The 20,432-nt window shown below is 41.8% G+C and overlaps 1 protein-coding gene across 1 annotated transcript in view; it reads left to right on the forward strand.

The window, feature by feature from the left end:
* Positions 1-907: 907 nt before the first annotated feature.
* LOC146496689 (protein jagged-2-like) overlaps positions 908-20,432 on the forward strand; it is a 53,383-nt gene continuing 33,858 nt past the window's right edge. The window contains 3 exon segments of the mRNA XM_085144142.1: positions 908-1,273; positions 2,228-2,551; positions 19,431-19,488. Of these exon segments, the coding sequence (XP_085000268.1) occupies positions 1,202-1,273; positions 2,228-2,551; positions 19,431-19,488 (454 nt within the window). The 5' untranslated portion in view covers positions 908-1,201.

The following is a 20,432-nucleotide window of genomic DNA, read 5'->3' on the forward strand; positions in this document are numbered from 1 at the left end:
TATCGGTTTGAAAAAATTGGTATCGTTGCATCCCTAATATGTGTATATATGTATATATATAAACAGAAACATAAAAGGAACCCCAAATGGAAAACTAGGTAAACAATAGGGACCAATGATGTGCAAAAAATTGACGGTTTTAATATTCTCAGCATACAGTGTGCACAGATAATGGAGATATGGAGCACCAAGATAACAATGCAGACATTTCTCTAGAATTAGTTTAAAAAAAATATGAGATGGGACAGTGTGAAACTGTGGATGCAGCAAATGACACAAACAGTAGGTGGGATCCTCTTTCCTCTTACACATTAAACTCTTTATGCTGCTTAAGGATTTGCTTTTAGCCTAACATGCATTGACTGCATTGGCAGGAGTCATTTAGTGTAGGCACTCATGCAGCACGTCAGAAAATATAAGACAACAAAGGTGTAACAACTTAAATTTACAGAGCATCAGCCTCGGGAGTCAGTAGAGGGCGCTAACAGCCCTGTTTCCTCAGGCTGCAAGTCAGTGAGGAGCAGCTCGTGGCGCAAACAGCATGAACTGCGCTCTGCATGTCCTCGCTGATTATTTATGACTATCGTTTACAGCATGTGAATTATAAGAATAAAAGCAAAAGTTTCTTTGTACATTTTTTCTGTCACATTTTTATCGTGACAATTTCATATAGAGAAACATACAGAGAAACTTTTGTTTGAATTTTGTTTGATTTGATTTGATTTTTTGCTAAGAGCCTTAAAAATGCCCAATTCGAGGTAAAGTGTGAGAAAACGTCAATAATAAATCTATCAGCTGTCCTCCCTTTTTCCCGCCCCTCTCTTCATTGGCTCTCTACAACGACGTTCCACGCTAAGGGGGATGCGATTGGTTCACTGGGCTGGCCGTCAAAGAGAGCTCCGGCTTTGGGCAGAGAGACGCACGCTGCTTCTAGTCCCTGCTGCTCAGTGCGTCGAGCGGCGGAGGGAATTGGAGTTTGTGCGTCTTGTTGTGAGTCCGTGGACCAAACAGCAGCACCAGTGCGCTTTTCCTCCTCCAGAGCCGCGGGCATCCCGGGGAGGAGCAGCAGCCGTGCATGTATTGGATAGAGGGAGGAAGAGGATTCTGCTTTTTTGTCTCATTCATTATTATTTTTTGACTCATTGAGACATCCATATTTTCGCTTTTCCCTAATGGTAACCAACACCGAGCAGCCGGAGACATGTGGACTAATCTGGGGAAACTGCAGCGCTTCTTCCTCTTAGTGTGTCTTCTCCTGACGCTGCGGGCTGAGGTGAGAACTTTATGTCTTTCAGCTCCGATGCAAATTATGATTTTGTTGCTCTGAAGTTCTGATTATTATTAATAATTCTGTTGTTGGGTTTTTTTTTGTGTGTGTGGTTGCTTGTTTTTGGGGGGGTTTCTTGTGGGGGGCTCGGAATAAATTCCATTCTTAATTGAATTGCCTCCTGAATCACGTGTTCTGGAATTTCGGGGGACAAATTAGATTTGCCAAAATTCTCTGCTGTGTCATAATTGCGCGTGTAACAGCAGACATCCGCAAATTTGTTCTCATCCAGGCGCCGAATGACTGCTATCCGCACCGAGTGCGTTAATGCGCGCCCGCTCTTGAAAGTTTGGTTACTCTAAGAAAAAAAAAGATCGTTAAGTGTCTTCACATGTTAGCAGTGCACCCTCACCTGCACAGAGAATCCCTCTACTGCTGTTATCAGCAGCAAGCGCCTCTAAATCTTTTAATGGTTTGCTTGTCTTTTCACTTTAGGTGATTTTGACTTTTAACTCAGACTGGATGGGTTTTCAAGGTGGATGTGTTTGTAAAGCAGGACTGCAGACTGATCTACAGAGTGAGCTAAACTGGGAGTGCTAGGTCCCGAAGCCGAACCTTGCCAAAAATGTACAGTAGCGTCTGTGCAGAGTGACTGTGCGCTGCAAACACATGAGCCCAGGTCGTGTTTTCTCCCCACACCCGCTTGTTTCCACCTGGAATGTCCGCGTGCAGTTTTGTGGAGAGCTTTCACTGAATCAGTGACATTTCTCGTAAGGGTGGCGATGGTTATTTAACCGAGGGTCATGCAACACTTTGTATACCTGCATTAATCACTGATAGAAACAATAAACTGACTAAATGTAAGGTTTAAATTACTATTATTATTATTTTAATTACCTGTTACAGAGAGATGCTGCTACCATCTTAGGCATTTTTTTCACACCGCCTTGTTCTCCTCAGGTGTCTCGGGCCACCGGTTACTTCGAGCTGCAGTTGATTTCGGTGGAAAACCCCAAAGGTCTGCTAAACAACGGCGATTGTTGCGACGACGAGAAGAGCGCGGCGGAAGGCCACTGCGGCGAGGACGAGTGTGACACCTACTTAAGAGTGTGCTTAAAGGAATACCAAACGGAGGTCACGACTAATGGACCGTGCACCTACGGCACGGAAACTACACAGGTTATCGGTGGGAATACTTTTCAGTTCAAAGGCGGACAGAAAACGGGACAGAACCGGAACAACGACGTCGGGAAGATCAAGATTCCCTTCCAGTTCGCGTGGCCGGTAAGTGGACCTTGCTTGATGGAAATTTGCCATTTGATGTGATAATTGCGCTTTTTAAATTTTTGTTTTGTTTTGTTTTTTTTCGCTGTAACATTCCGATTTCTCTTAAAAGAACGCGTAAAACACTTTGACCCAATTATGTTCGTTGAAATGGCCAATTAGGACGCGCAGGTGGACACAAGTTTACTAATATGTCATTTTATTTGCAAAAAATAAAATATAAATGTAAAATTGGATGTTGTCACGTATTGAGGCTAAACCCCGGATCACGCAAAGTGCAGCGCGCATCAGTTTGGCACAGTTCTCTGCAACAAGTCGCTCCTTGTCTGAATCTCTGCTTGCCACTCATTCTATCCGAAGTTTTGGCAACTTTTGGACTCTTCACATCATCAGTGATTCAGTCAAGTCACGGGGTAGATCACGCAGTTCTCTGGGAACTTTGCAGGAAATGTCCGCGTGCTTCTGATAAAGCCAAAACCACCTGGTGAGCGCAGGACGCAAGACTTTTACGCATAGTGGTGGAGTGGTGTCTCAGTTCTATGTGTGGCTTGTGTGTTTAAATGAAAGGAACGGGGGGTGGGGGTTATGTAAGGATTTTTAGTGCTGATTAAGAAGTGGCAGGTAACTTATTATCTAATCCAAACAGAATGGAGAGCCAATCAAAACCTGCCCCTGCTCCTTATTTGGAGGCACAGCGTGGGAAAGTGGATCAGAGCTGGCAATCAGAGCTTTGTTAAAAAAAAAACTGCTGTTACACCCACAGATCTGCATCAGGGAGGTTTACTGTTTGAAATGATGTTTTGGTGGAGTTTACAGGTTTTGTTCCCACAAATCAGCTGAGTGAGCTGTCCAAACAAGAGTCATCAGTCACTGTGAGACAATCTGGAGAAGAGGATCAAGGTTAAAGTTGATCATCAGAGCATGAAGGCAGGGATTAATCACAGGATATTAATGGAGGTGATTAGTCCAGTAATCAATTAGCCAAGGAAGGGAAAGTGATAAATCTTTTAATGACTGAGCAAACATTTATTTACATTCCAATTCCTAACTATTTTATGATTTAGCTCAGTTAGAAAAATTAATAAACAAACACTCAAAAAAAATGCACAAAAACGGTTGATGTCTTAGTGGAAACACTGGTAGATTCCTTTACTCAAAACCCCCCCCCCCCCCACTTTATAACATTTTTTTTATTTTGTTAAAAACATCTCAGGTCTGACCCATGAAGTCATGGATAAATGATGATAGAGGGGCGTGATAGGGGGCTGGGATGTCCTGTGGCAGAGGACTTCTCTGGGTTCCCAGGTGTGCATCAGACTTATTCCAGTGGGAAATGGGATCTGTAGACTGTGTTTGATTTGAACTTTCTTTGGTTGTTCTGAGTTTTTGAGGTGTGGCCGGGTGCACTGCCGGGAGCTGCTTTTTCGGTGGGTGGCATCCACACGAATTAGCAAGACCCAAGAATTTCCAGCAGAACATTTCATTGTAACCAAACGGTCATCGGTATCCGTTTCATCTGTCAGCAGATTACAGTGTACAACGGTGTACCTAATCTTTTTGATTTTTAAAAGATTTACGTTAATAGATAGCTTTGAACTTTTAGGATCATGTGGTGGGTGTTTGGCAGAAATAATATTTTGCAAGAAAAAATAAAAACATGAAATTACTTTCAGGAATGACGGGGGGGGGGGGGGGGGATGAGTCCCCATGCATCTGTTCATGTCAAAATGTACATATCGGGTTCTTTGTGTGCTTGGGTTGGCAGCAAGACCTTCCCATTCATCACTCCCCATGGTCAGCTGTCAGCAGAGGGGAAGATGGAAGTAGTAAGTTGGGGCCTTGCAGGCAGATTCGGTTACCACTAAGTTGTGTGTGACACAGGCGGTGGATATCAGTGTCACCTTCTACTCAAACAAGTGAACATCCTCCGGTCAATCGGGGCTGGGGGATGCCTTTACCTCGCCGCCTCTCAGGTTCACGCTCTACCCATTATTGGGTCATTGTTTCACTCGTCATGTGTGGGGTTGCTGTTTTCTGCTATCTGACAGACAGCAGATAGAGGTGTGTTTGTGTGTGTGTGTGTGTGAGAGAGAGAGAGCAGCATAAAGAAGGAGGGTATCAGCATTCAGCAGCTTCTTCTGATGAGGATGTCAAAGTCGCAGCAGTTGAAGGCTTGTAAAACAAAAAGTTAGAAATAAATAGCATTTCACATTTTAAAGCAGTGCTCCATAAAGTTAACAGTGTTGAGTGAGCTGGTTTCATATCTACAGTGTCATCATGTTGATTATTTGGGAGTAATTGATTAATCATGTAATGTAAGATAATTGAAAAAAAAGAAAGAAAAGATGCCTGGAATCAAAAATGATGTATTTGAGTGTCGTCTTTCTACCCGGCAACACTGTAAAATCCACAGACAGACATCATTTAAAATAATAATCAGGAGAGAAAAGCAGCTAAAAAGAAAAAGAGAGATCTGTGATATCACAGATAATACAGACTCTAAGCAACTGTTCCTTTCAGCTTGAAAGTTATAAATATTCAGATTCCTGGTTAAAGACAGTTACAGCACGTGCACCACAACTTCAGTCATCTCAAACCTCCAGATCAGGAACACCTGAATGATTACTGTGTAAACTTTGGCCTTGTTTCCCAAATCTTGTTGGACACTTAGAAGTGATGGAAATGACTCAACCGGTGAGGAGAATAAACTAAATGATTATAGCAAAATGCTATGAATAAAATAGACATGACAGTCAACACAAAAGGGTTCAGACATTCTTTATAGTGCATGTTTGAGGTATGGTAACACAATAGTGAACTCAGAGGAGAGAAACAAAGTATTGATCCGATACCAATACCAGGGTTGGTATTGATATTGGTAAACCTTTTTGCAGCTTCAATTTCATGGAGCTACTGTCCTGCCTTCTTCAGTCAGTTTTTGCAAAGTGATGAAAACTCTATTTCTAAAACATATTAATGTAGTTATGTAGCCTTTTCTCACCTGGGATTAGTTTTATTTTCGAGGAAAACTCTGTTTAAGATCCCAAATATGTGTCGAACGCGCGTAAAATTTGTTGTCAAAAGGATGAAGACATGCATGAGGCCGTGGCCTGTAGCCTGTGGTGCTGCTATAGTAGACTCCATTGGCTGACCTCTGTATCTGGGCCACTGGTCCTGACATAAATTAGCTGCAAAAAAAGGACATTGTTCTGCCCTCTCTTCCTTTGCCAATCATTTCTCCTTCATTTTAACCCCTCTGGCTTTTGGGGCCTTCAATGACATGTTCTTTCATTAGAGAAGAGAGGGGGGGGAGGGATTGGTCAATAGAATGAAGGAAGGAGTGATGATGGGGCAAAGGGAGGTAGAAGGGAAGAATGGGCCCCCTTTCAAAATTCTGAGGTTTTGCCACAAGGGAGGTGTATTTTTAGGATCTTTTAAGATGTTGCTTTCTTTTAGTTGTTTTTTTTATAGTGACTGAAGCAAAAACAAACACTTACTTCTTCTCTCATTCCTTCTCTGCCGCTCCACTCGTACCCAAACCTTCCTCCAGCCCTACATCTTCTTCTCCCTCTCTCCTTATGGGGGTATTTTTAGAGCTGCTGTCCTTCTCTCACCCCTCTGTGAGTAAATCAGGGATCTAGGGTGAGTACTCCTTCAGTTTCATAGCCCGCTTCCCCCCCCCCCCCCCCCCCCCCCCGCCTGCCCCATCTTTTGCCAGAATACCCCCTCCCCTCCCTCAGCCTGGTGGAGCTAAGGGACAGAGGTGGAACAGCTGTTGTTCAGAGACCTCCTGCTCCCCCTCCTCCTCGGATAAATGTTTTAGGGAATTGCATTAGGAAAGCAGGCTATGATTACAGCACGCGGCGTGTAAGATCACGTCTCTCGGAGGAGTATCAGTGAGCAATCACAAAGTGTAATGTTGGATGACAGCGAGTTGCTGCCTTCCTCGGTTGTGTCCTCGATGCTGCCACTGCCAGCGGTAGGCTCGTTTGGCTCATTTGCCGAGTGCGTCCTTGGCGCAGTCTCTGTCTCTTCCATCAGGGAGCTCTTTCCTGTTTGCTGATACTTTTATGGTTGATTAGGTTTGGGTAGAGGTTAGGAGGATGTGAAGCCCAAAGGGACAGAGGTGTAGGGTTGGTCTGGTTAGGGAAGCTGAATGAAAAGACACATGATGCAAAAGCACATGAAGCTGACTACCTGGTGTTACAGGTGGGCAGTGTGGTCACATAGCCAGAATTCTGGTGTCAGCTTACTGAAGTATTCTCCTTGCATTTCACGTTAACACAGTTTACAGGACTGAGAAGGAATTTAGAAAGCTAGTGTCTGCTTTTTAAATAAAGTTTGATTGTATTTCTGAGTGATCATCATCATACGTATATAATTTTTAAAGAATATGGGAGGTACATCTATGTTTAGGGATGCACCGATACCGATACTGGTATCGGTTATCGGGGCCGATACTGTAAAATGTGAGTTTACTCATACTCGTAAAAGTTAACCGATACCATGAACCGATACCAACTTGTTTCATTAATCAGAGGGTGGCATGTCATTTCTGTTGTAGTTTTTTAGATTGGCCACTAGGGGGCCAATTATTATTTTATTTATTATTTATTTTATAATAATTATTTTGTTTGTTTGTTTACAATATGGACACTCTGCAATAATTTAAAAGTTTAATTTATTCGCAAACCTAATTTGTATTTATTTTATTCCAAACAGAAGTGTTTATTTATTATTCTGAAAGCTCGAGACAGTGCCAATAGTTCAGTGATATTTTGTAAAATTACAATGTGGAGACTCTGCAATAATTTAACAGAAGTGCTTATTTTTCACTTGAAATTTTTTTGTGGTCATTTTTATTAAGATTTTATTTTTTATCGGCAGGGAATATGATAAAACCTGTCTTCCAATTCATTGCATTTGTGTGTGTGTGTGTGTGTGTTGTAGAAGTATCGTTTTTTGTACTCTGTATCGGCAAGTACTCAGATCCAAGTATCGGTATCGTATCGGTTTGAAAAAATTGGTATCGTTGCATCCCTATCTATGTTGAATGTAAGGATTATGCAGTTGTTTAGTTTGGCGCAGGCTGATGTAAATGACTGGTTTTTGGTGGCGAGAGTGTTTTGAAACTACACAGGAACTACAAAAAAGATGAAGTATTTAGAGTTACGACTGGTTGCTCATTTCCTGGATTAAAATGCTTTTGAACAACATCCTGCATAATTAGTTACTTGCATGCAACAGTTTGAACCAGCTTTATTGGCTGTCTCCACCAGAGTGCTAGTAAGCAGTTTTAGAAAACAAGCTTTTAGTCATGGATGCAGATTTCAGAAAACGCAGCCGCTCACAAAATAGAAATGATAGTCTGTGGTCTCCAGCCTGCTGCTTCTCTTAGTTTGTGTTTAATAAGCCTAAAAGCCTGCAGCGTGATCATGGTGAGGCTCTGTTACGTGACGTTAACTGCACTCACAGTGGATCTGCTCATCTTTCCCACGCTGGTTTGATGTCAGATGACCTGTTTCTGGTCAGAGGCATGGAAATGTGTTGTTAGCTGCTCTGCCTGGTCAGCTGATTGATGCGCATGCTGTGGATGGATTTGATTTTATGTGTGACTTGTGTGTCTGCGGGGGCAGATTTGTGTCACTGCACTTATTAGGCTGTGGTGATATCAATGGGTTTACATCATTAATTCAAACTTTTTAAAGTAAATACAATTTTTTTTTAGCTTGCTGCTTTCTAAAGCAAAACGTGAATAGAATTGAGTCATGATACAACTACACAGAATGCTTCACATGGTTTGTAATTGACATTTCACATCATAAATAACACAGCAGCTTAATACTATTGCATTACAGTGTCGTCTGTCTTTTCTTTCTCCCTTCATCCTTGACCGGTTGCAGCAGATGGCCACTCCCTCTCTTAGCCTGGTTCTGCCAGAGATTTTCTTCCTGTTAAAATGCAGTTTTTTCTTCCCACTGTCACCATGTGCTTGCTCATAGGGGGTTGTTTGATTGTTGAGGTTTTGTCTGCATTAGTATAGCTTACAATATAAAGTGCCTTGATGCATTGAGGTGACTGATGTTGTGATTTGGTGCTCGGTCACACGGTCATATAAGTGACTTTCCAGCATTCTAACTGTGTTAAATTCATAACGTGTGTGTTTTGGTGAGGCAGACATGAAGTAGTATATGGATTATGAACACTGAGGTGAGCAGGGGTGATAAAAACAACATGTTAGAGGCATATACACACAGAGCAGCTTAATTTCCCACTCGACTCTCCAGTTTTGCTGACAGGGCTAATAGAGCGCAGTTAGATGTGGGTACAGGGAGAGACATTATGATGGGATGAAGAGGACATACGGCGGGATGGAGAGAAAGCGATTTTGTGCGATGGCCAAACCTTCCTTTGTTCCACTATTTATTTACCTCCCAAAATCTCCCATCAATCCCATGTTTATTTTATCCATCTCCCTCTTTCGCTCACAGGGTACCTACCAGGAGAACACCCTCCAACTACATATTTTGTTAGTTAAAAGGTTTTTGGCTTTGGTTAGTTTGTTTTGTTTTCAGGGTTCAGCGTTCACCTGAGGTTTGCTTTTTCTTTGTCCAAAAACAGACTGGGCAAAGATCATTGCATTGCATTATTTTTATTTTTGCATTTGGCTCATTTAGGTTCACGCTGTGAACCAGCTGATGAACTAAAATGACACGGAGAGAAGTTTTGGAATTCTTTCATGCACAAGGTCAGCAATTCAACAAGCATAATCAAATCTTAATCCTCATCTTATAAGGATTTTTTTTTAGTTCTTTGCAGGATTTTGTAGTTTATACTTACACTAGAGCGACACACTTGTTGGTAGATCTTCTGTTTTAGAGTTTACTCCAGTAAAGAGCACATGAAGTAAGAGTTAGACTTCCTGACACGACTGTCATTCTTTTTGTGGAAAAATAAGGAGAGAGCGAAAGGAATAAACACACTAGAGTTCCAGTAAACCACTGCAAAGATATACAGCGTGAACAAACCCTGACCTTACCCTTACTCGTCATTTGGCTGAAGTAATAAAACTGGAGAGAAACTCATAGAAATGGGCCTTTACACATCTTACTACAAGTCTTCGTCCTCTGTATCCCCCTGAAACTTGGATACTGTGCAGCCTTTTGTAACTGGCCTCTCCAGAGGGATTGGGTGAAGGTTCAGCAGGGTTTCTCAACTCATGTGGGACCCAAATCTCTGCCAATAATCTCTATTGCCCAACCTCCCCTTCATGGAGAAACCCGTGAAATACTCTCTGAAGCGCTATAATGCAACTAAACTTAATCTACCTTTCTCTTTTTCCATGTAAAGGATCAAAGTGTAAGGTTGTCATGTCTGATATTAGTCATTTAAAGCTGATCAAACAAAGCAAATGTTATTAACCCGGTATGCTTATAAGATTAACAGACATTTAAATGTGTCTTGTTTAACTTAAAGTCCCAGATCGAATCTATAAAAAGTGCCTGTGATGTCTTTGTCTTACATTGTAAGGCAACTTAAAAATGACGTTGTAAAGAAATGTGACATTTCTACTCCTATTGTACTTTATCAGATGTAGCTGGACGTTAGAAGGTTACACCAAAGTTTCAGCCAGTTGGCCACATAATGAAGCACGAGCGAGCATCAGCATGTGAGTGAGAAATGTGAGAAATGATGGATTAAGGGCCCTATTTATTCTACCTTCTTTTCCATCCTTCTTTGACTTTTGAGGTATTTTTTATTTGCTTCTCTTGTTTCTTGTCACTTTTTATTGATGAGATGAAGCTTTTAGCAGCTCCACAAGCTTGTCATCATCAGTGTAGTTTGCTTGAGAAATCTTGAAACTATAGATGCCCATTAGAACACTTTAAAACTTCTCTTTGAGAGTTTAGTTCTTTTTAAATGCACTAAAAATTAATCCCATTTTGGCATAAATGTACAACTCTGAACCCAACGTGCTCTCATACCACTCAAAGTTTATCTACCATTGAAGAAGTTCATTTAAAACAGCATTTAGACCTGACATTACCTAACTGCCCCCACCTTGTCCACATGTTAAAAAACATTATTTGTGTTTGCAGCAAAGGGCAGGTGGACCGTTTATTTGTCACATCTGTGCTAAGGTGGGCCACTATTGAAGGAGTCGGTCAGGATTTTCCCACGGCGTGAATATCGCTTTCCCAGTGGAGCTGTGGAAATGAGGCCTGCTTTAACCTCTTTGTCACCGCACCTTTCAGCAGGAACAATGACTTTATACCTCAGCTATTGTCCCCGGATATTGAGTTAACAAGACAAGTGGAGGGAAGGCGAAACAGAGATCTAGGAGGACAGCTGTGTTGGGCAAATTGTCAGCAGTGGATCTTAGAGCCTCTGGAAGTGCTGAATATGCTGTTCATAAATATATATTCAGCAAATGTGTCTTTGGACTCTGGGATGAAGTCAGGGTGGCATCTTCATACTGCTCATTATCACTTCTTTCACTTCTAGTCCTCATTATTAATAATCCTACTGTACGTATCAGAGGTATTACTGTAAGTCTCGGCAATTTCCAACTTACAAACTGCAGGTGGAGATTAAAGGAAATGAAGAAAGATCAGTGAATTCTTTGTTAAAGCAGTTTGTGGTTTAGTATGTAAATGTCAGAACATGAAAAAACGAGTTGCAGGTATCTCAACAGTAAGATACTGTTTTCCAGTTGCGTGTCTTGTGTAAACAGAAAGGGAATAACTCAGACAAAGCTAGGATTTATATCATACGTCAGCTTATCTTTAGAGGGCTGATAAAGAAAGTAAAAAGAACTGAAAAAATTATTGTTCTTGCCACAGGCTGCTTGATCACAGTTGGGTCATAAACACCATGCGGATATCAGGTCAGTTGAAATTGGCTGGCTAACTGGCCGGGTCGCAGCCCCAGGTGTGTGTGCCTGTGCTGAGTCGGGAGTTTTCCCCTCATAGCCAAGAGGTTTGCTGTGAGTATGATTTAAGGAGAAATAGTGTATTGTTTATTTGCAGTTTTTACATTAGAATCAGTTCAGTTGTTCTGACATAGTTTTGAGAGATATTGCAGACAACAAAGTTACGATAATAAACATTGTTCTTGACTGCATCACTGGCTGTTTTTGTGCACACCTGGATTTTTTTGGTCTATGTCTTTGGATGACTTGTATGCAGTTCCAGTTCAGTTTCCTGAACAATCTTTGAACATTATATCTTTCACCAGACTAGCATCGTTTAACTGGGTATTAACTGCTGCACATCGCCACTGGACATCGTGAATTATGATTCTGTATGGTGGACGTTTGTGTTGAGATTTCAGCCTTTGTTTCAGATTCGTCACCTAACAACAAGCTGCGAGACCTCGTGTTGGAGAAGCTAGACCATACAAACATTTGGCATCATTAAATGTGATTAAGGAGTCATCATATAATTAACAAATCGTCTGTCCATCAGCAAAGTAAACTCATCTTTCCAGCTTTTCTTCACGCTGTATGGATACATGTGTGCCATTTCTTTTCTCTCTGTATCTGATATTCCAATATTTGTATAAAATTCAACTTTTCTCAAGCTGTGCTTGTTTGTCTTCGACGTGTTAGCTTAGCTTTCCTCTGTAAATAGCCTGCTGCCACTTACACATCTAGAACTGCACATTACCCAAGGAACCCACCACAGTACCTACACACTTATATTTCAGTTCCACTGTGAAACATCGCTTCAGCTCACTTCGGAAATCAGTGGGTTGTAATAAATAAAAAAAATAAGTAAACCCAGTGGATTTGTTCAGTGAGCCACTGTGGACTTTTACGGTCATGGTTGGTCTGAATTTGGCTCTCTCGCTCTGGTCTTTTCCAGCACTTCACTGTGTTTACAAATCAAATCAGTAGCATCGGCCAAGCATTTGAGCTAATCACAGACACACTCCTTACAATAAATCAGTGCAAAGTTTGGAGAATCTGCACAATTGAAATTTCACTCATACTCACTCTGCAGACTGCATCCAGACTCGGATGCACAGAAACCTATAGTGCTCCTCCAAGATCACAATTTAAGAGACGAGCGATTGTGCTAGTACTCCGAGATAATGCAGTAAAACATGAGAAAACAGAGTCCCCCACTTGTGGTTGTGATACACAGATGTACATGCACAGTGGCTGAGTAAGTGCAGCCGGCGGCACCTTCTGACGGTTTGATGAGGTGGTAATAAAACTCATATTTTTATCTCTGTACATGCTCTGACTTTCAGCGTTCAGTGGAAATTTGGAGAAGCATCGTATAACCTTACTGTAGAGGCATCATTAGAGAAAGTCACATTTCTTTCTTAGTTATATCACTCAGGACTAACTAATGGATTTAAGGTGGTATTTTCTCCCTCAGACATACGTGCTATTGATTCAGTATGAAAGGCAAATTCACAGAATTCCTCTCTGTTGCCGGAGGAGGCGGCGTGACCTGGAGCGACAGAAATAGCTTTTCACGCGTTTGGTGTGGGAAAAGTGAATTGGGTCATTTCACCATTCTGCAGCTCCAGTATAAAGACCTGATTAGATTAGCTTTGATTAGATTTGCTGTCTGAACGAGGCCTCCTCGGGGAGGGTTGGCACATTGAGGCCTCCTTAGAGAGAAGAGGTGGTAGTGGGTGGAGGGGTGCTGGGCTCGTTCTGTTAATAACGTGCTAAATTAACCATCCGAGCCCCTCTCTGCTGGGAGCAACATGTTTTATTCATGTCAATAGACTAACAGGTGTGACGTGACAGGTGTTGCTGCTGCTTTTATTTTTTTTCTTCTTCCTCAGATCACAACTCTGGAAAAGTTGTTAATTGGGTCTCTGGATTTTTTTTTACTCCTTTTGCCGTGAACGATTCCTGGCTGTTGTGAGTTTCAGTTAAAAGAACATTCCTCGTCATTATGCTCCACCTGTGACTGTGGAAGTTTTTCAAAAATTGCACATCTTTTATGCAACATCCTTGTGGTATTACTTTTACATTACTGCACTCTGCTTTTAATTTATTTGACTGTTCACACATGGAGGCTTTTGACATTTGTTTTTAGCTGCTGAGTTCTTCTGAAGGGTTTGTGCTGTGATATTCTTTCTTCTTTCTTTCTTTTTCTAATCCTTTATAAGGATTTCCAAAATTAAAGTGGAAGTAAATTAAATGATTGTTAGAGGTGCCCACTGGAGCAAAATGGTCGTTAGTTGTAATTGTTAGTTTCAGCTGTTCAGTTTGCTGCCTCCAAACGAATCCCCCGAGGTATTACTGAATAAGAATGCATCCTTCAGTTCAGTTGTTCTATTATATTTTATTTATGTAGTGCCAAATCACTACAACAGTCACCTCATGGGACTTTACAGGTAATGATACAGAGAAACCCCATCAATCAGGTGGCTCCCTTTGAGCGAGCACTTGGCGACTGTGGAGGAAAAACTCCCTTTTAACAGGAAGAGACCTCTGGACGAACCAGGCTCAGGGAGGGGCATGAGGGGAGGGAGACAAAACAAGGTGGTAACATTCATTTTTAATTATGCTGCATTTATGTAAGCTCAAATATACTCTATATACTCTAACTATATGAAGTTACACTCAGAACCTGACATAAAGCACAGAAACCAATACAGCAAACGAGCACTTGGCGACTGTGGGAAGGAAAAACTCCCTTTTAACAGGAAGAGACCTCTGGACGAACCAGGCTCAGGGAGGGGCAAACCAATACAGCAAACGAACCAATTTGTGCACATGTATAAGTTTTATGGATTTACCTCACCTTACAGGTTTCATCCTGCCCCAAATGTTCTGTTTTTGATAGTTTTTTCTGCTCCCGGCTCTTTATGATGTCAGTGAGAGGGGAACGCCCTATTATGGTGATCAGAGATTTTGTCGACACACCCACCTTTTGCAGTATTTAGTTTTCAAGTAGCTGCCAATCAGAAAAAGTTGGCTTAAAAAAAGGAGAAGGGAGCTAAAACATCTTGTTTCAGACATACGCAGTGAGAAAAATACAGCTTATTTGATTATTGCTGTGAATAATGCAAACCTACTCTAGTAGTATTAGGAGTTCTTAACAGTGAGTGATCTTCTGGCCTTAGTTTTATAGTACTGGCACCACTTCATCTGCACAATAGCTTCTCTTATGGCTTGTAGTGCAGTTTAATTTGTTCCAACAATATTACACACACTGCCGAGTGCGTTCAGAGGGTTCTCCAAAAGACTCAGATTGAGACTGCGCTGTTGTAGACTGCATATTTTTTTCAGTTTACTCCCTGAATCAGTTTTATAAAAAGTTGGAATTCCCTTCTGGGAATGGAAAAGTAAAATCAGGGTGACTTCGATTATCCAAGCGAGAACTCCAAGTTTTCTAGTGGCTGCAGTTCAATGGAAGAAAGCTTGTTAGTGCGTATGATACACATAATTTGCAGCGTGTCGAGCAGCTCCAGACTGTACAGTTTATTCTCAGCAGAGTTGTGTGTCGCTGGCGGCTGTTCCTGCCGTGGTGAGGCAGTAATTTATTCATTGAACAGGTGAAGGCGGTGAGGAGTGGGCTGGTTTCTCCTCGCCTAATGAAAACTCAAATCCCTCTGACTCCTGTAAATTGGTTAGGAGGTGTCAAGTGTCTCCCAACGCACCCTTACACTCCCTTCCTCCCCTCCCAAGCCTCATGTCTCTCTCTCACACACACACACACACGCACAGACACAAACACACACAGATAAGGTTGTCTCGCTGCAGACTGCAGGGACGTGACACTTTGATCTTCAAGCTCCTGGCCTTCGGTGACACACATAGCCTCCTGCTTTAGTCTATGACAGACACTCTTATACAGAAACACACATGCACTCATGTCAAGGTGCTGTGAGGTTCGGAGAAAGCCCCATCTGTCAGGAAGTCAGTGGCTGTGACATTTAAAATTGATTACAAGGGGAAAATTGATTATGATAATGTCCACTTGTGTTCACTCAGAGTTGAATTATGGCTTCTCACGTGCTCATAAATCACTACTGTGTCATCTAAAGAACCGAAGAAGAAGAAGCTGGTATGATCTGGACACTGTGCTCAGATTGTCCTCAGAATGATGCCATAGTTTGGGGATTATTAGTACTGGATCAACTCTGAGCAATTATAAGATTATGTGCTAGCAAACACTTCAGCATTAAAAAACCGATGGCTGAATATCTTTTCTCAACATTTAATCTTGTTAAAATAAATTTGCGCTGGTGTTGAAGACTTTACCTCTTTTACAATCCTTCTTGTTTTCTAATATTGGAGCCCAGAGAGGCGATGGTTACCATATAGACTCTCTATACAACATGTCTCATTCATCCATTCACACTGTGACTGCTTATATTACTGCTGCAGTCTTTATCTCGCAGGGTAGAATAGCTCATCCTCTTCCAAACGATTGTAGTAATAGCTGCATTACAAAGTAAAAGTTGGGAAAACTGTAGCATCTTTCTGTCCCTAGTGGAGATGCTGTAACACATGCCTACACTCACAGAGGGAGTGTAAAGAGCCTGTAAGAAAATGCTCCTGTGAATGCCTCTGGCTCCCTCTGGAAGTTCTGTGACATTACGTAGACACCTTGCGGTTACGAAACCTCTTTGTTTAATGTCATTTCCACTTTCCCACATTTGATCGCGTTACTAATTTGGCAGGCATGCCTGAGATCGCTCCAACTTTCAGATTTAGGATTGGTAAAGTAGGCGCATTCATTGAATTAAGATGAGAGGTAAAGAGATGGGAGGTAAAGACAGGAGCTTTACCTTTCATGTGCCCAGGATTTTAACATCAGATACAACAGTTTTTACGTTAATGAGTTCGTGATGTGTAGAGTAAAAAGATAAAAATGTCTACCTGGTGCTGGGGTGATTACTTCAAAAATGTAATGGGTGAAGAAAAAAAAGGGGGGGGGGGGGGAAGCGTAATTTTTTAAAAATATATAGTCACATTTCATTTCTAGAATAATCAAAAAAATCATATAATGCCAATTCACTGCCATTTTTTTGTTTCTTCCCTTTAATTAGTCGACAGACGTTACTTGAATAGAGCTCCATAAGACTAAAGAAACAGTGACACTCGTTTAGTGTACTAGTTGAGCATAAAACAACTTAACCACAAAACTGAACATGAATTTTTGATTTGTTTTCAAGTACGTCATTAATCATTTAGTCACACTCTATTTGCCATGAAGCATTCCATTCTGGACTTGTTTTCGACGTGGCGCCAACCTGCATGTTATGAACACGCCCTAAAATAAAAACAAATAAAAAAAAACACGTGCTAACAAGCGCTAAGAGCAATATCTGACTTGTATTTTTGTCTCACCCGCGACTTTTCTCAGCTACCCACCCAAAGAGCTTCACACCACGCAATTACGTTTAAAGCACCACCGAGCACCTGAGCGCTCTACCTCACCCCATGTCTTTTGCGCTTCGTCTTTAATCTCTCCTAGCGCCACTTTGTAACCTCCCTTGTAATCTTCCCTGCAGCCTTCAGTCACTCTGAGTCAGACTTGGGTCATGGGAACTCACAGCTGCTTGCTTGGCCCCATGCAGATGACAGACAGCGAGCTCCATCTCGGTTTGTTTGCTGATGCCCGTGAAAAAAAAGGGAGAGGGGGGGAAAATAGCCCTGCACCTGAAACAATCCACAGTTTGAGTTTGTTGCTGTGGGACAGTGGAGTCCATCTCTTCAGGAAAGTAGGGCATAGTGTGCAGGCATGCTGGGCTTTCACACGCATTATACACATAAACCTGCAGTTTAGCGCTCAGCAGATTGTGACATTTACTGTATCTGGTATTATTTAACACAGAAATCCAAATTTAATCCTCATTTCTGTGGATGACAGACAATCCAAAGAAAGGCATAGTAACCATCCTGAACATGCAAACCCAAACAACAGTTAGAGTAATAGAGTAGTATGCATCCATCAGACATAACATTATGACCGCCTGCCTAATACTGTGTTGGTCCCCCTTTTGCTGCCAAAACACCCGTGACCCATTGGACATGGACTCCACTAGACTCCTTAAGGTGTGCTGTGGTATCTGGCAGCAAGATGTTACCAACAGATCCTTTAAGTCCTCTAAGTTGTGAGGTGGGGCCTCCACGGATTGGACCTGTTTGTTCAGCACATCCCACAGATGCTCAATTTGACTGAGATCTGGGAAACTTGGAGGCCAAGTCAGCACCTCAAACTCATTGTTGTGCCCCTGAAACCATTCCTGAACCATCTTTGCTTTGGACGCATTATCCTGCTGAAAGAGACCACAGCCATCAGGGAATACAGTTCCCATTAAAGGATGTACAGGATGTGCTGAGGGAGGTTGTATGTGTCAAAGTAACCAGTCCACCTTCTTCCATTGCTCTGTGGTCTACATGGTGGACAAGGGTCAGCATGGGCATCCTGACTGGTCTGCAGCTTTGCAGCCCCATGTACAACAAACTGTGTATTCTGACACCTTTCTATCAGAACCAGTATTAACTGCTACAGCAGCTCATCTGTTACAACAACAACAAACTTTCTTTATATAGCACATTTAAAAACCAGTGGTGTACCAAAGTGCTTAACATACAAGAGAGTAAGATGAGGTAACAGGGAGGATAAAGGCTATGGCGAAGTACCAACATGGTAGCATGTTAAATGGCATTAAGAACACAAAAGTAAAGGAAATGCATATAAAAGCATAAAAGAACAATATATGTAAAGGATAAAACAGTCAGGAATTTTAAAAATGATTAAAAGTAGTTCAGAATAGACCGAAGATAGAAATAAGCATTCAACTAACTAACAAACAATCATTAACTGGTAGAAAAGGCAAGGCTAAAAAGGCGCAATTTGAAGGATTGAATGGAATCAGACTCGCGCATAGTGATGGGAGGTTACTCCATAGATCCAAGGCAAACGCTCGGTCACCTCTAGTCTTCAGCTGGGATCTCGGCTTTACCAAAAGTGACTGGGAAGATGATCTTAGTACTCTAGCGGGGGTGTATAATCTAAGTAGCTCAATACTTAGATTATACTTAGACCACATGCATCAAAGACTCTTGGTCACCACTGTTCCTTCTTTGGACCACATGTGAAAAATACTAACCACTGCGGACCAGGAACGCACCACAAGAGCTACAGTTTTGGAACAATCATCTAGCCTTTGGAATTTGGGCCTCGTCAGACGGAAATCCCTTGGCTTGCCCGTTTTTCCCACTTCTAACACATCAACCACTATAGGTGCCATGATGATAAGTGTTATTCACTTCACCTGTCAGTACTCATAATGTTATGCCTGATCGGTGTATGCATTCCTAGACATTTAAAACAAGTTGGGACACAGTTTCCCGTGGGGGATTTCAGTGGAGAAGGCAAGAGAATTATATTTCCCCATTGTAGATCAATATAGTCCATTTAACCGCCTTTTTGGCAAGTCATCAAAAACCTGCCAGCTCTGGGGGTGGTGACCTTCCAAAGAATCCGGAAAAATGTAATTAGGAGGATGTCTATCTGACTGAACTTGAAAGGATCATATGGAAACTGTGTGTTGCTAATTTCCAGGCGAATGCTTTCTTTTTTGAATGATCAGGTTGCTGCCCTTTTTAACTAGCCCTGGTTACACAGAAGGTAATCAGTGACAGCAGTGTGGGAACAAAACTAATTTTCCCACCGCTTCTCACCTTCTGTGCCAAATATGTGTGTGTGTGCCAGTTTCTGAAAGCAGTCTTCCATGTCTGTTTGTATCTGGGTTTCTGTGTAAACTCACTGTCGTGTGCCATGTCCACATCATGAACTGGGCACGAGTTTGAGCAGAAAAGTTGATTGTGATGTTTCCGTATTAGTGCACCCCGTGATGACCTCTGTCTCTCCTCCTCTCTGTGTTTCAGCGAGCGTTCACTGTGATAGTGGAGGCGTGGGACAGGGACAACGGCACACACAGCAATGGTAAGGTCCACCTTTCAGTGTTCTTTCCATCGTTTCCATCTATCTTAGCAACGATGAGAGAGTGACACTGATCCTCACCTGCTAAGAAAGCAATGGATTTAGGCTTTTTTAAATCTTTAAATAATAAAGAAAATAAATTATTATCAGCTGACTTCTTTTTGTTTGGATGGTTCAAGGGGCATAAATGCATAAATGCACAGTTCATTTATGATCAACCCAGTCAACATTGTCAAAACATCAGCACAGACAGTGTGAACTGGAAAGTGAAGCTTCTAGGCCTGCCACAATTAGTCGACTATCAAAATCGTCGACGACTGATTCAATAGTCGTCGCGTCGTTTGAAGCTTTGTAAGATCACAAAAGACGCAGGAATAAGTAGTAGGATTTAAGAGTGTAATAACGGACTGAAACAGAAGATGGCAGCACTGCATGTACAAGGATGCCAGCTGCCGTTAAACTCCGAAGAAGAAGAAGCTGCGTCCCAGAATTCATAGCGCAGCCCAGCGCGGCTGTGCTCAGTTTCCAACAATGGCGACAGCTAGTTAGTTTTAATATTACTCTTATTATTCTTTCTGGGTCACAAAATAAACGTTTAACATATTTTCAGGCGAGAATGTAGCTGTGTAAACCTCAGATATTTGCTCAGTTTATCAAGACACCACATATTTTCAAAAGCGCTGCGACGTTTTCCTAGCTGGGTGCTAGGCTCACTAGAGCCGTGAGAACACCGGACTCCCGGCAAATCGTTTTCAAACCCACCGCCGTCTTTCGCTACTCAGGTTAAACATATATAAGTAACTTAGATAACTTAAAAATGTTATTGTTTGGCTTTTTTTTTGTATTTTATTTGTTTCTGAGTAAATCGGTTTGGCTGAGGCTAAAGTTATAGTTTTTACACAAATGAATAAATGTCAAGCAGATAGCTGATTATCAGAAGTGTGAGA

This window comes from Neolamprologus multifasciatus, chromosome 19, assembly GCF_963576455.1.
Source record: "Neolamprologus multifasciatus chromosome 19, fNeoMul1.2, whole genome shotgun sequence".
NCBI classification, from domain to species: domain Eukaryota; kingdom Metazoa; phylum Chordata; class Actinopteri; order Cichliformes; family Cichlidae; genus Neolamprologus; species Neolamprologus multifasciatus.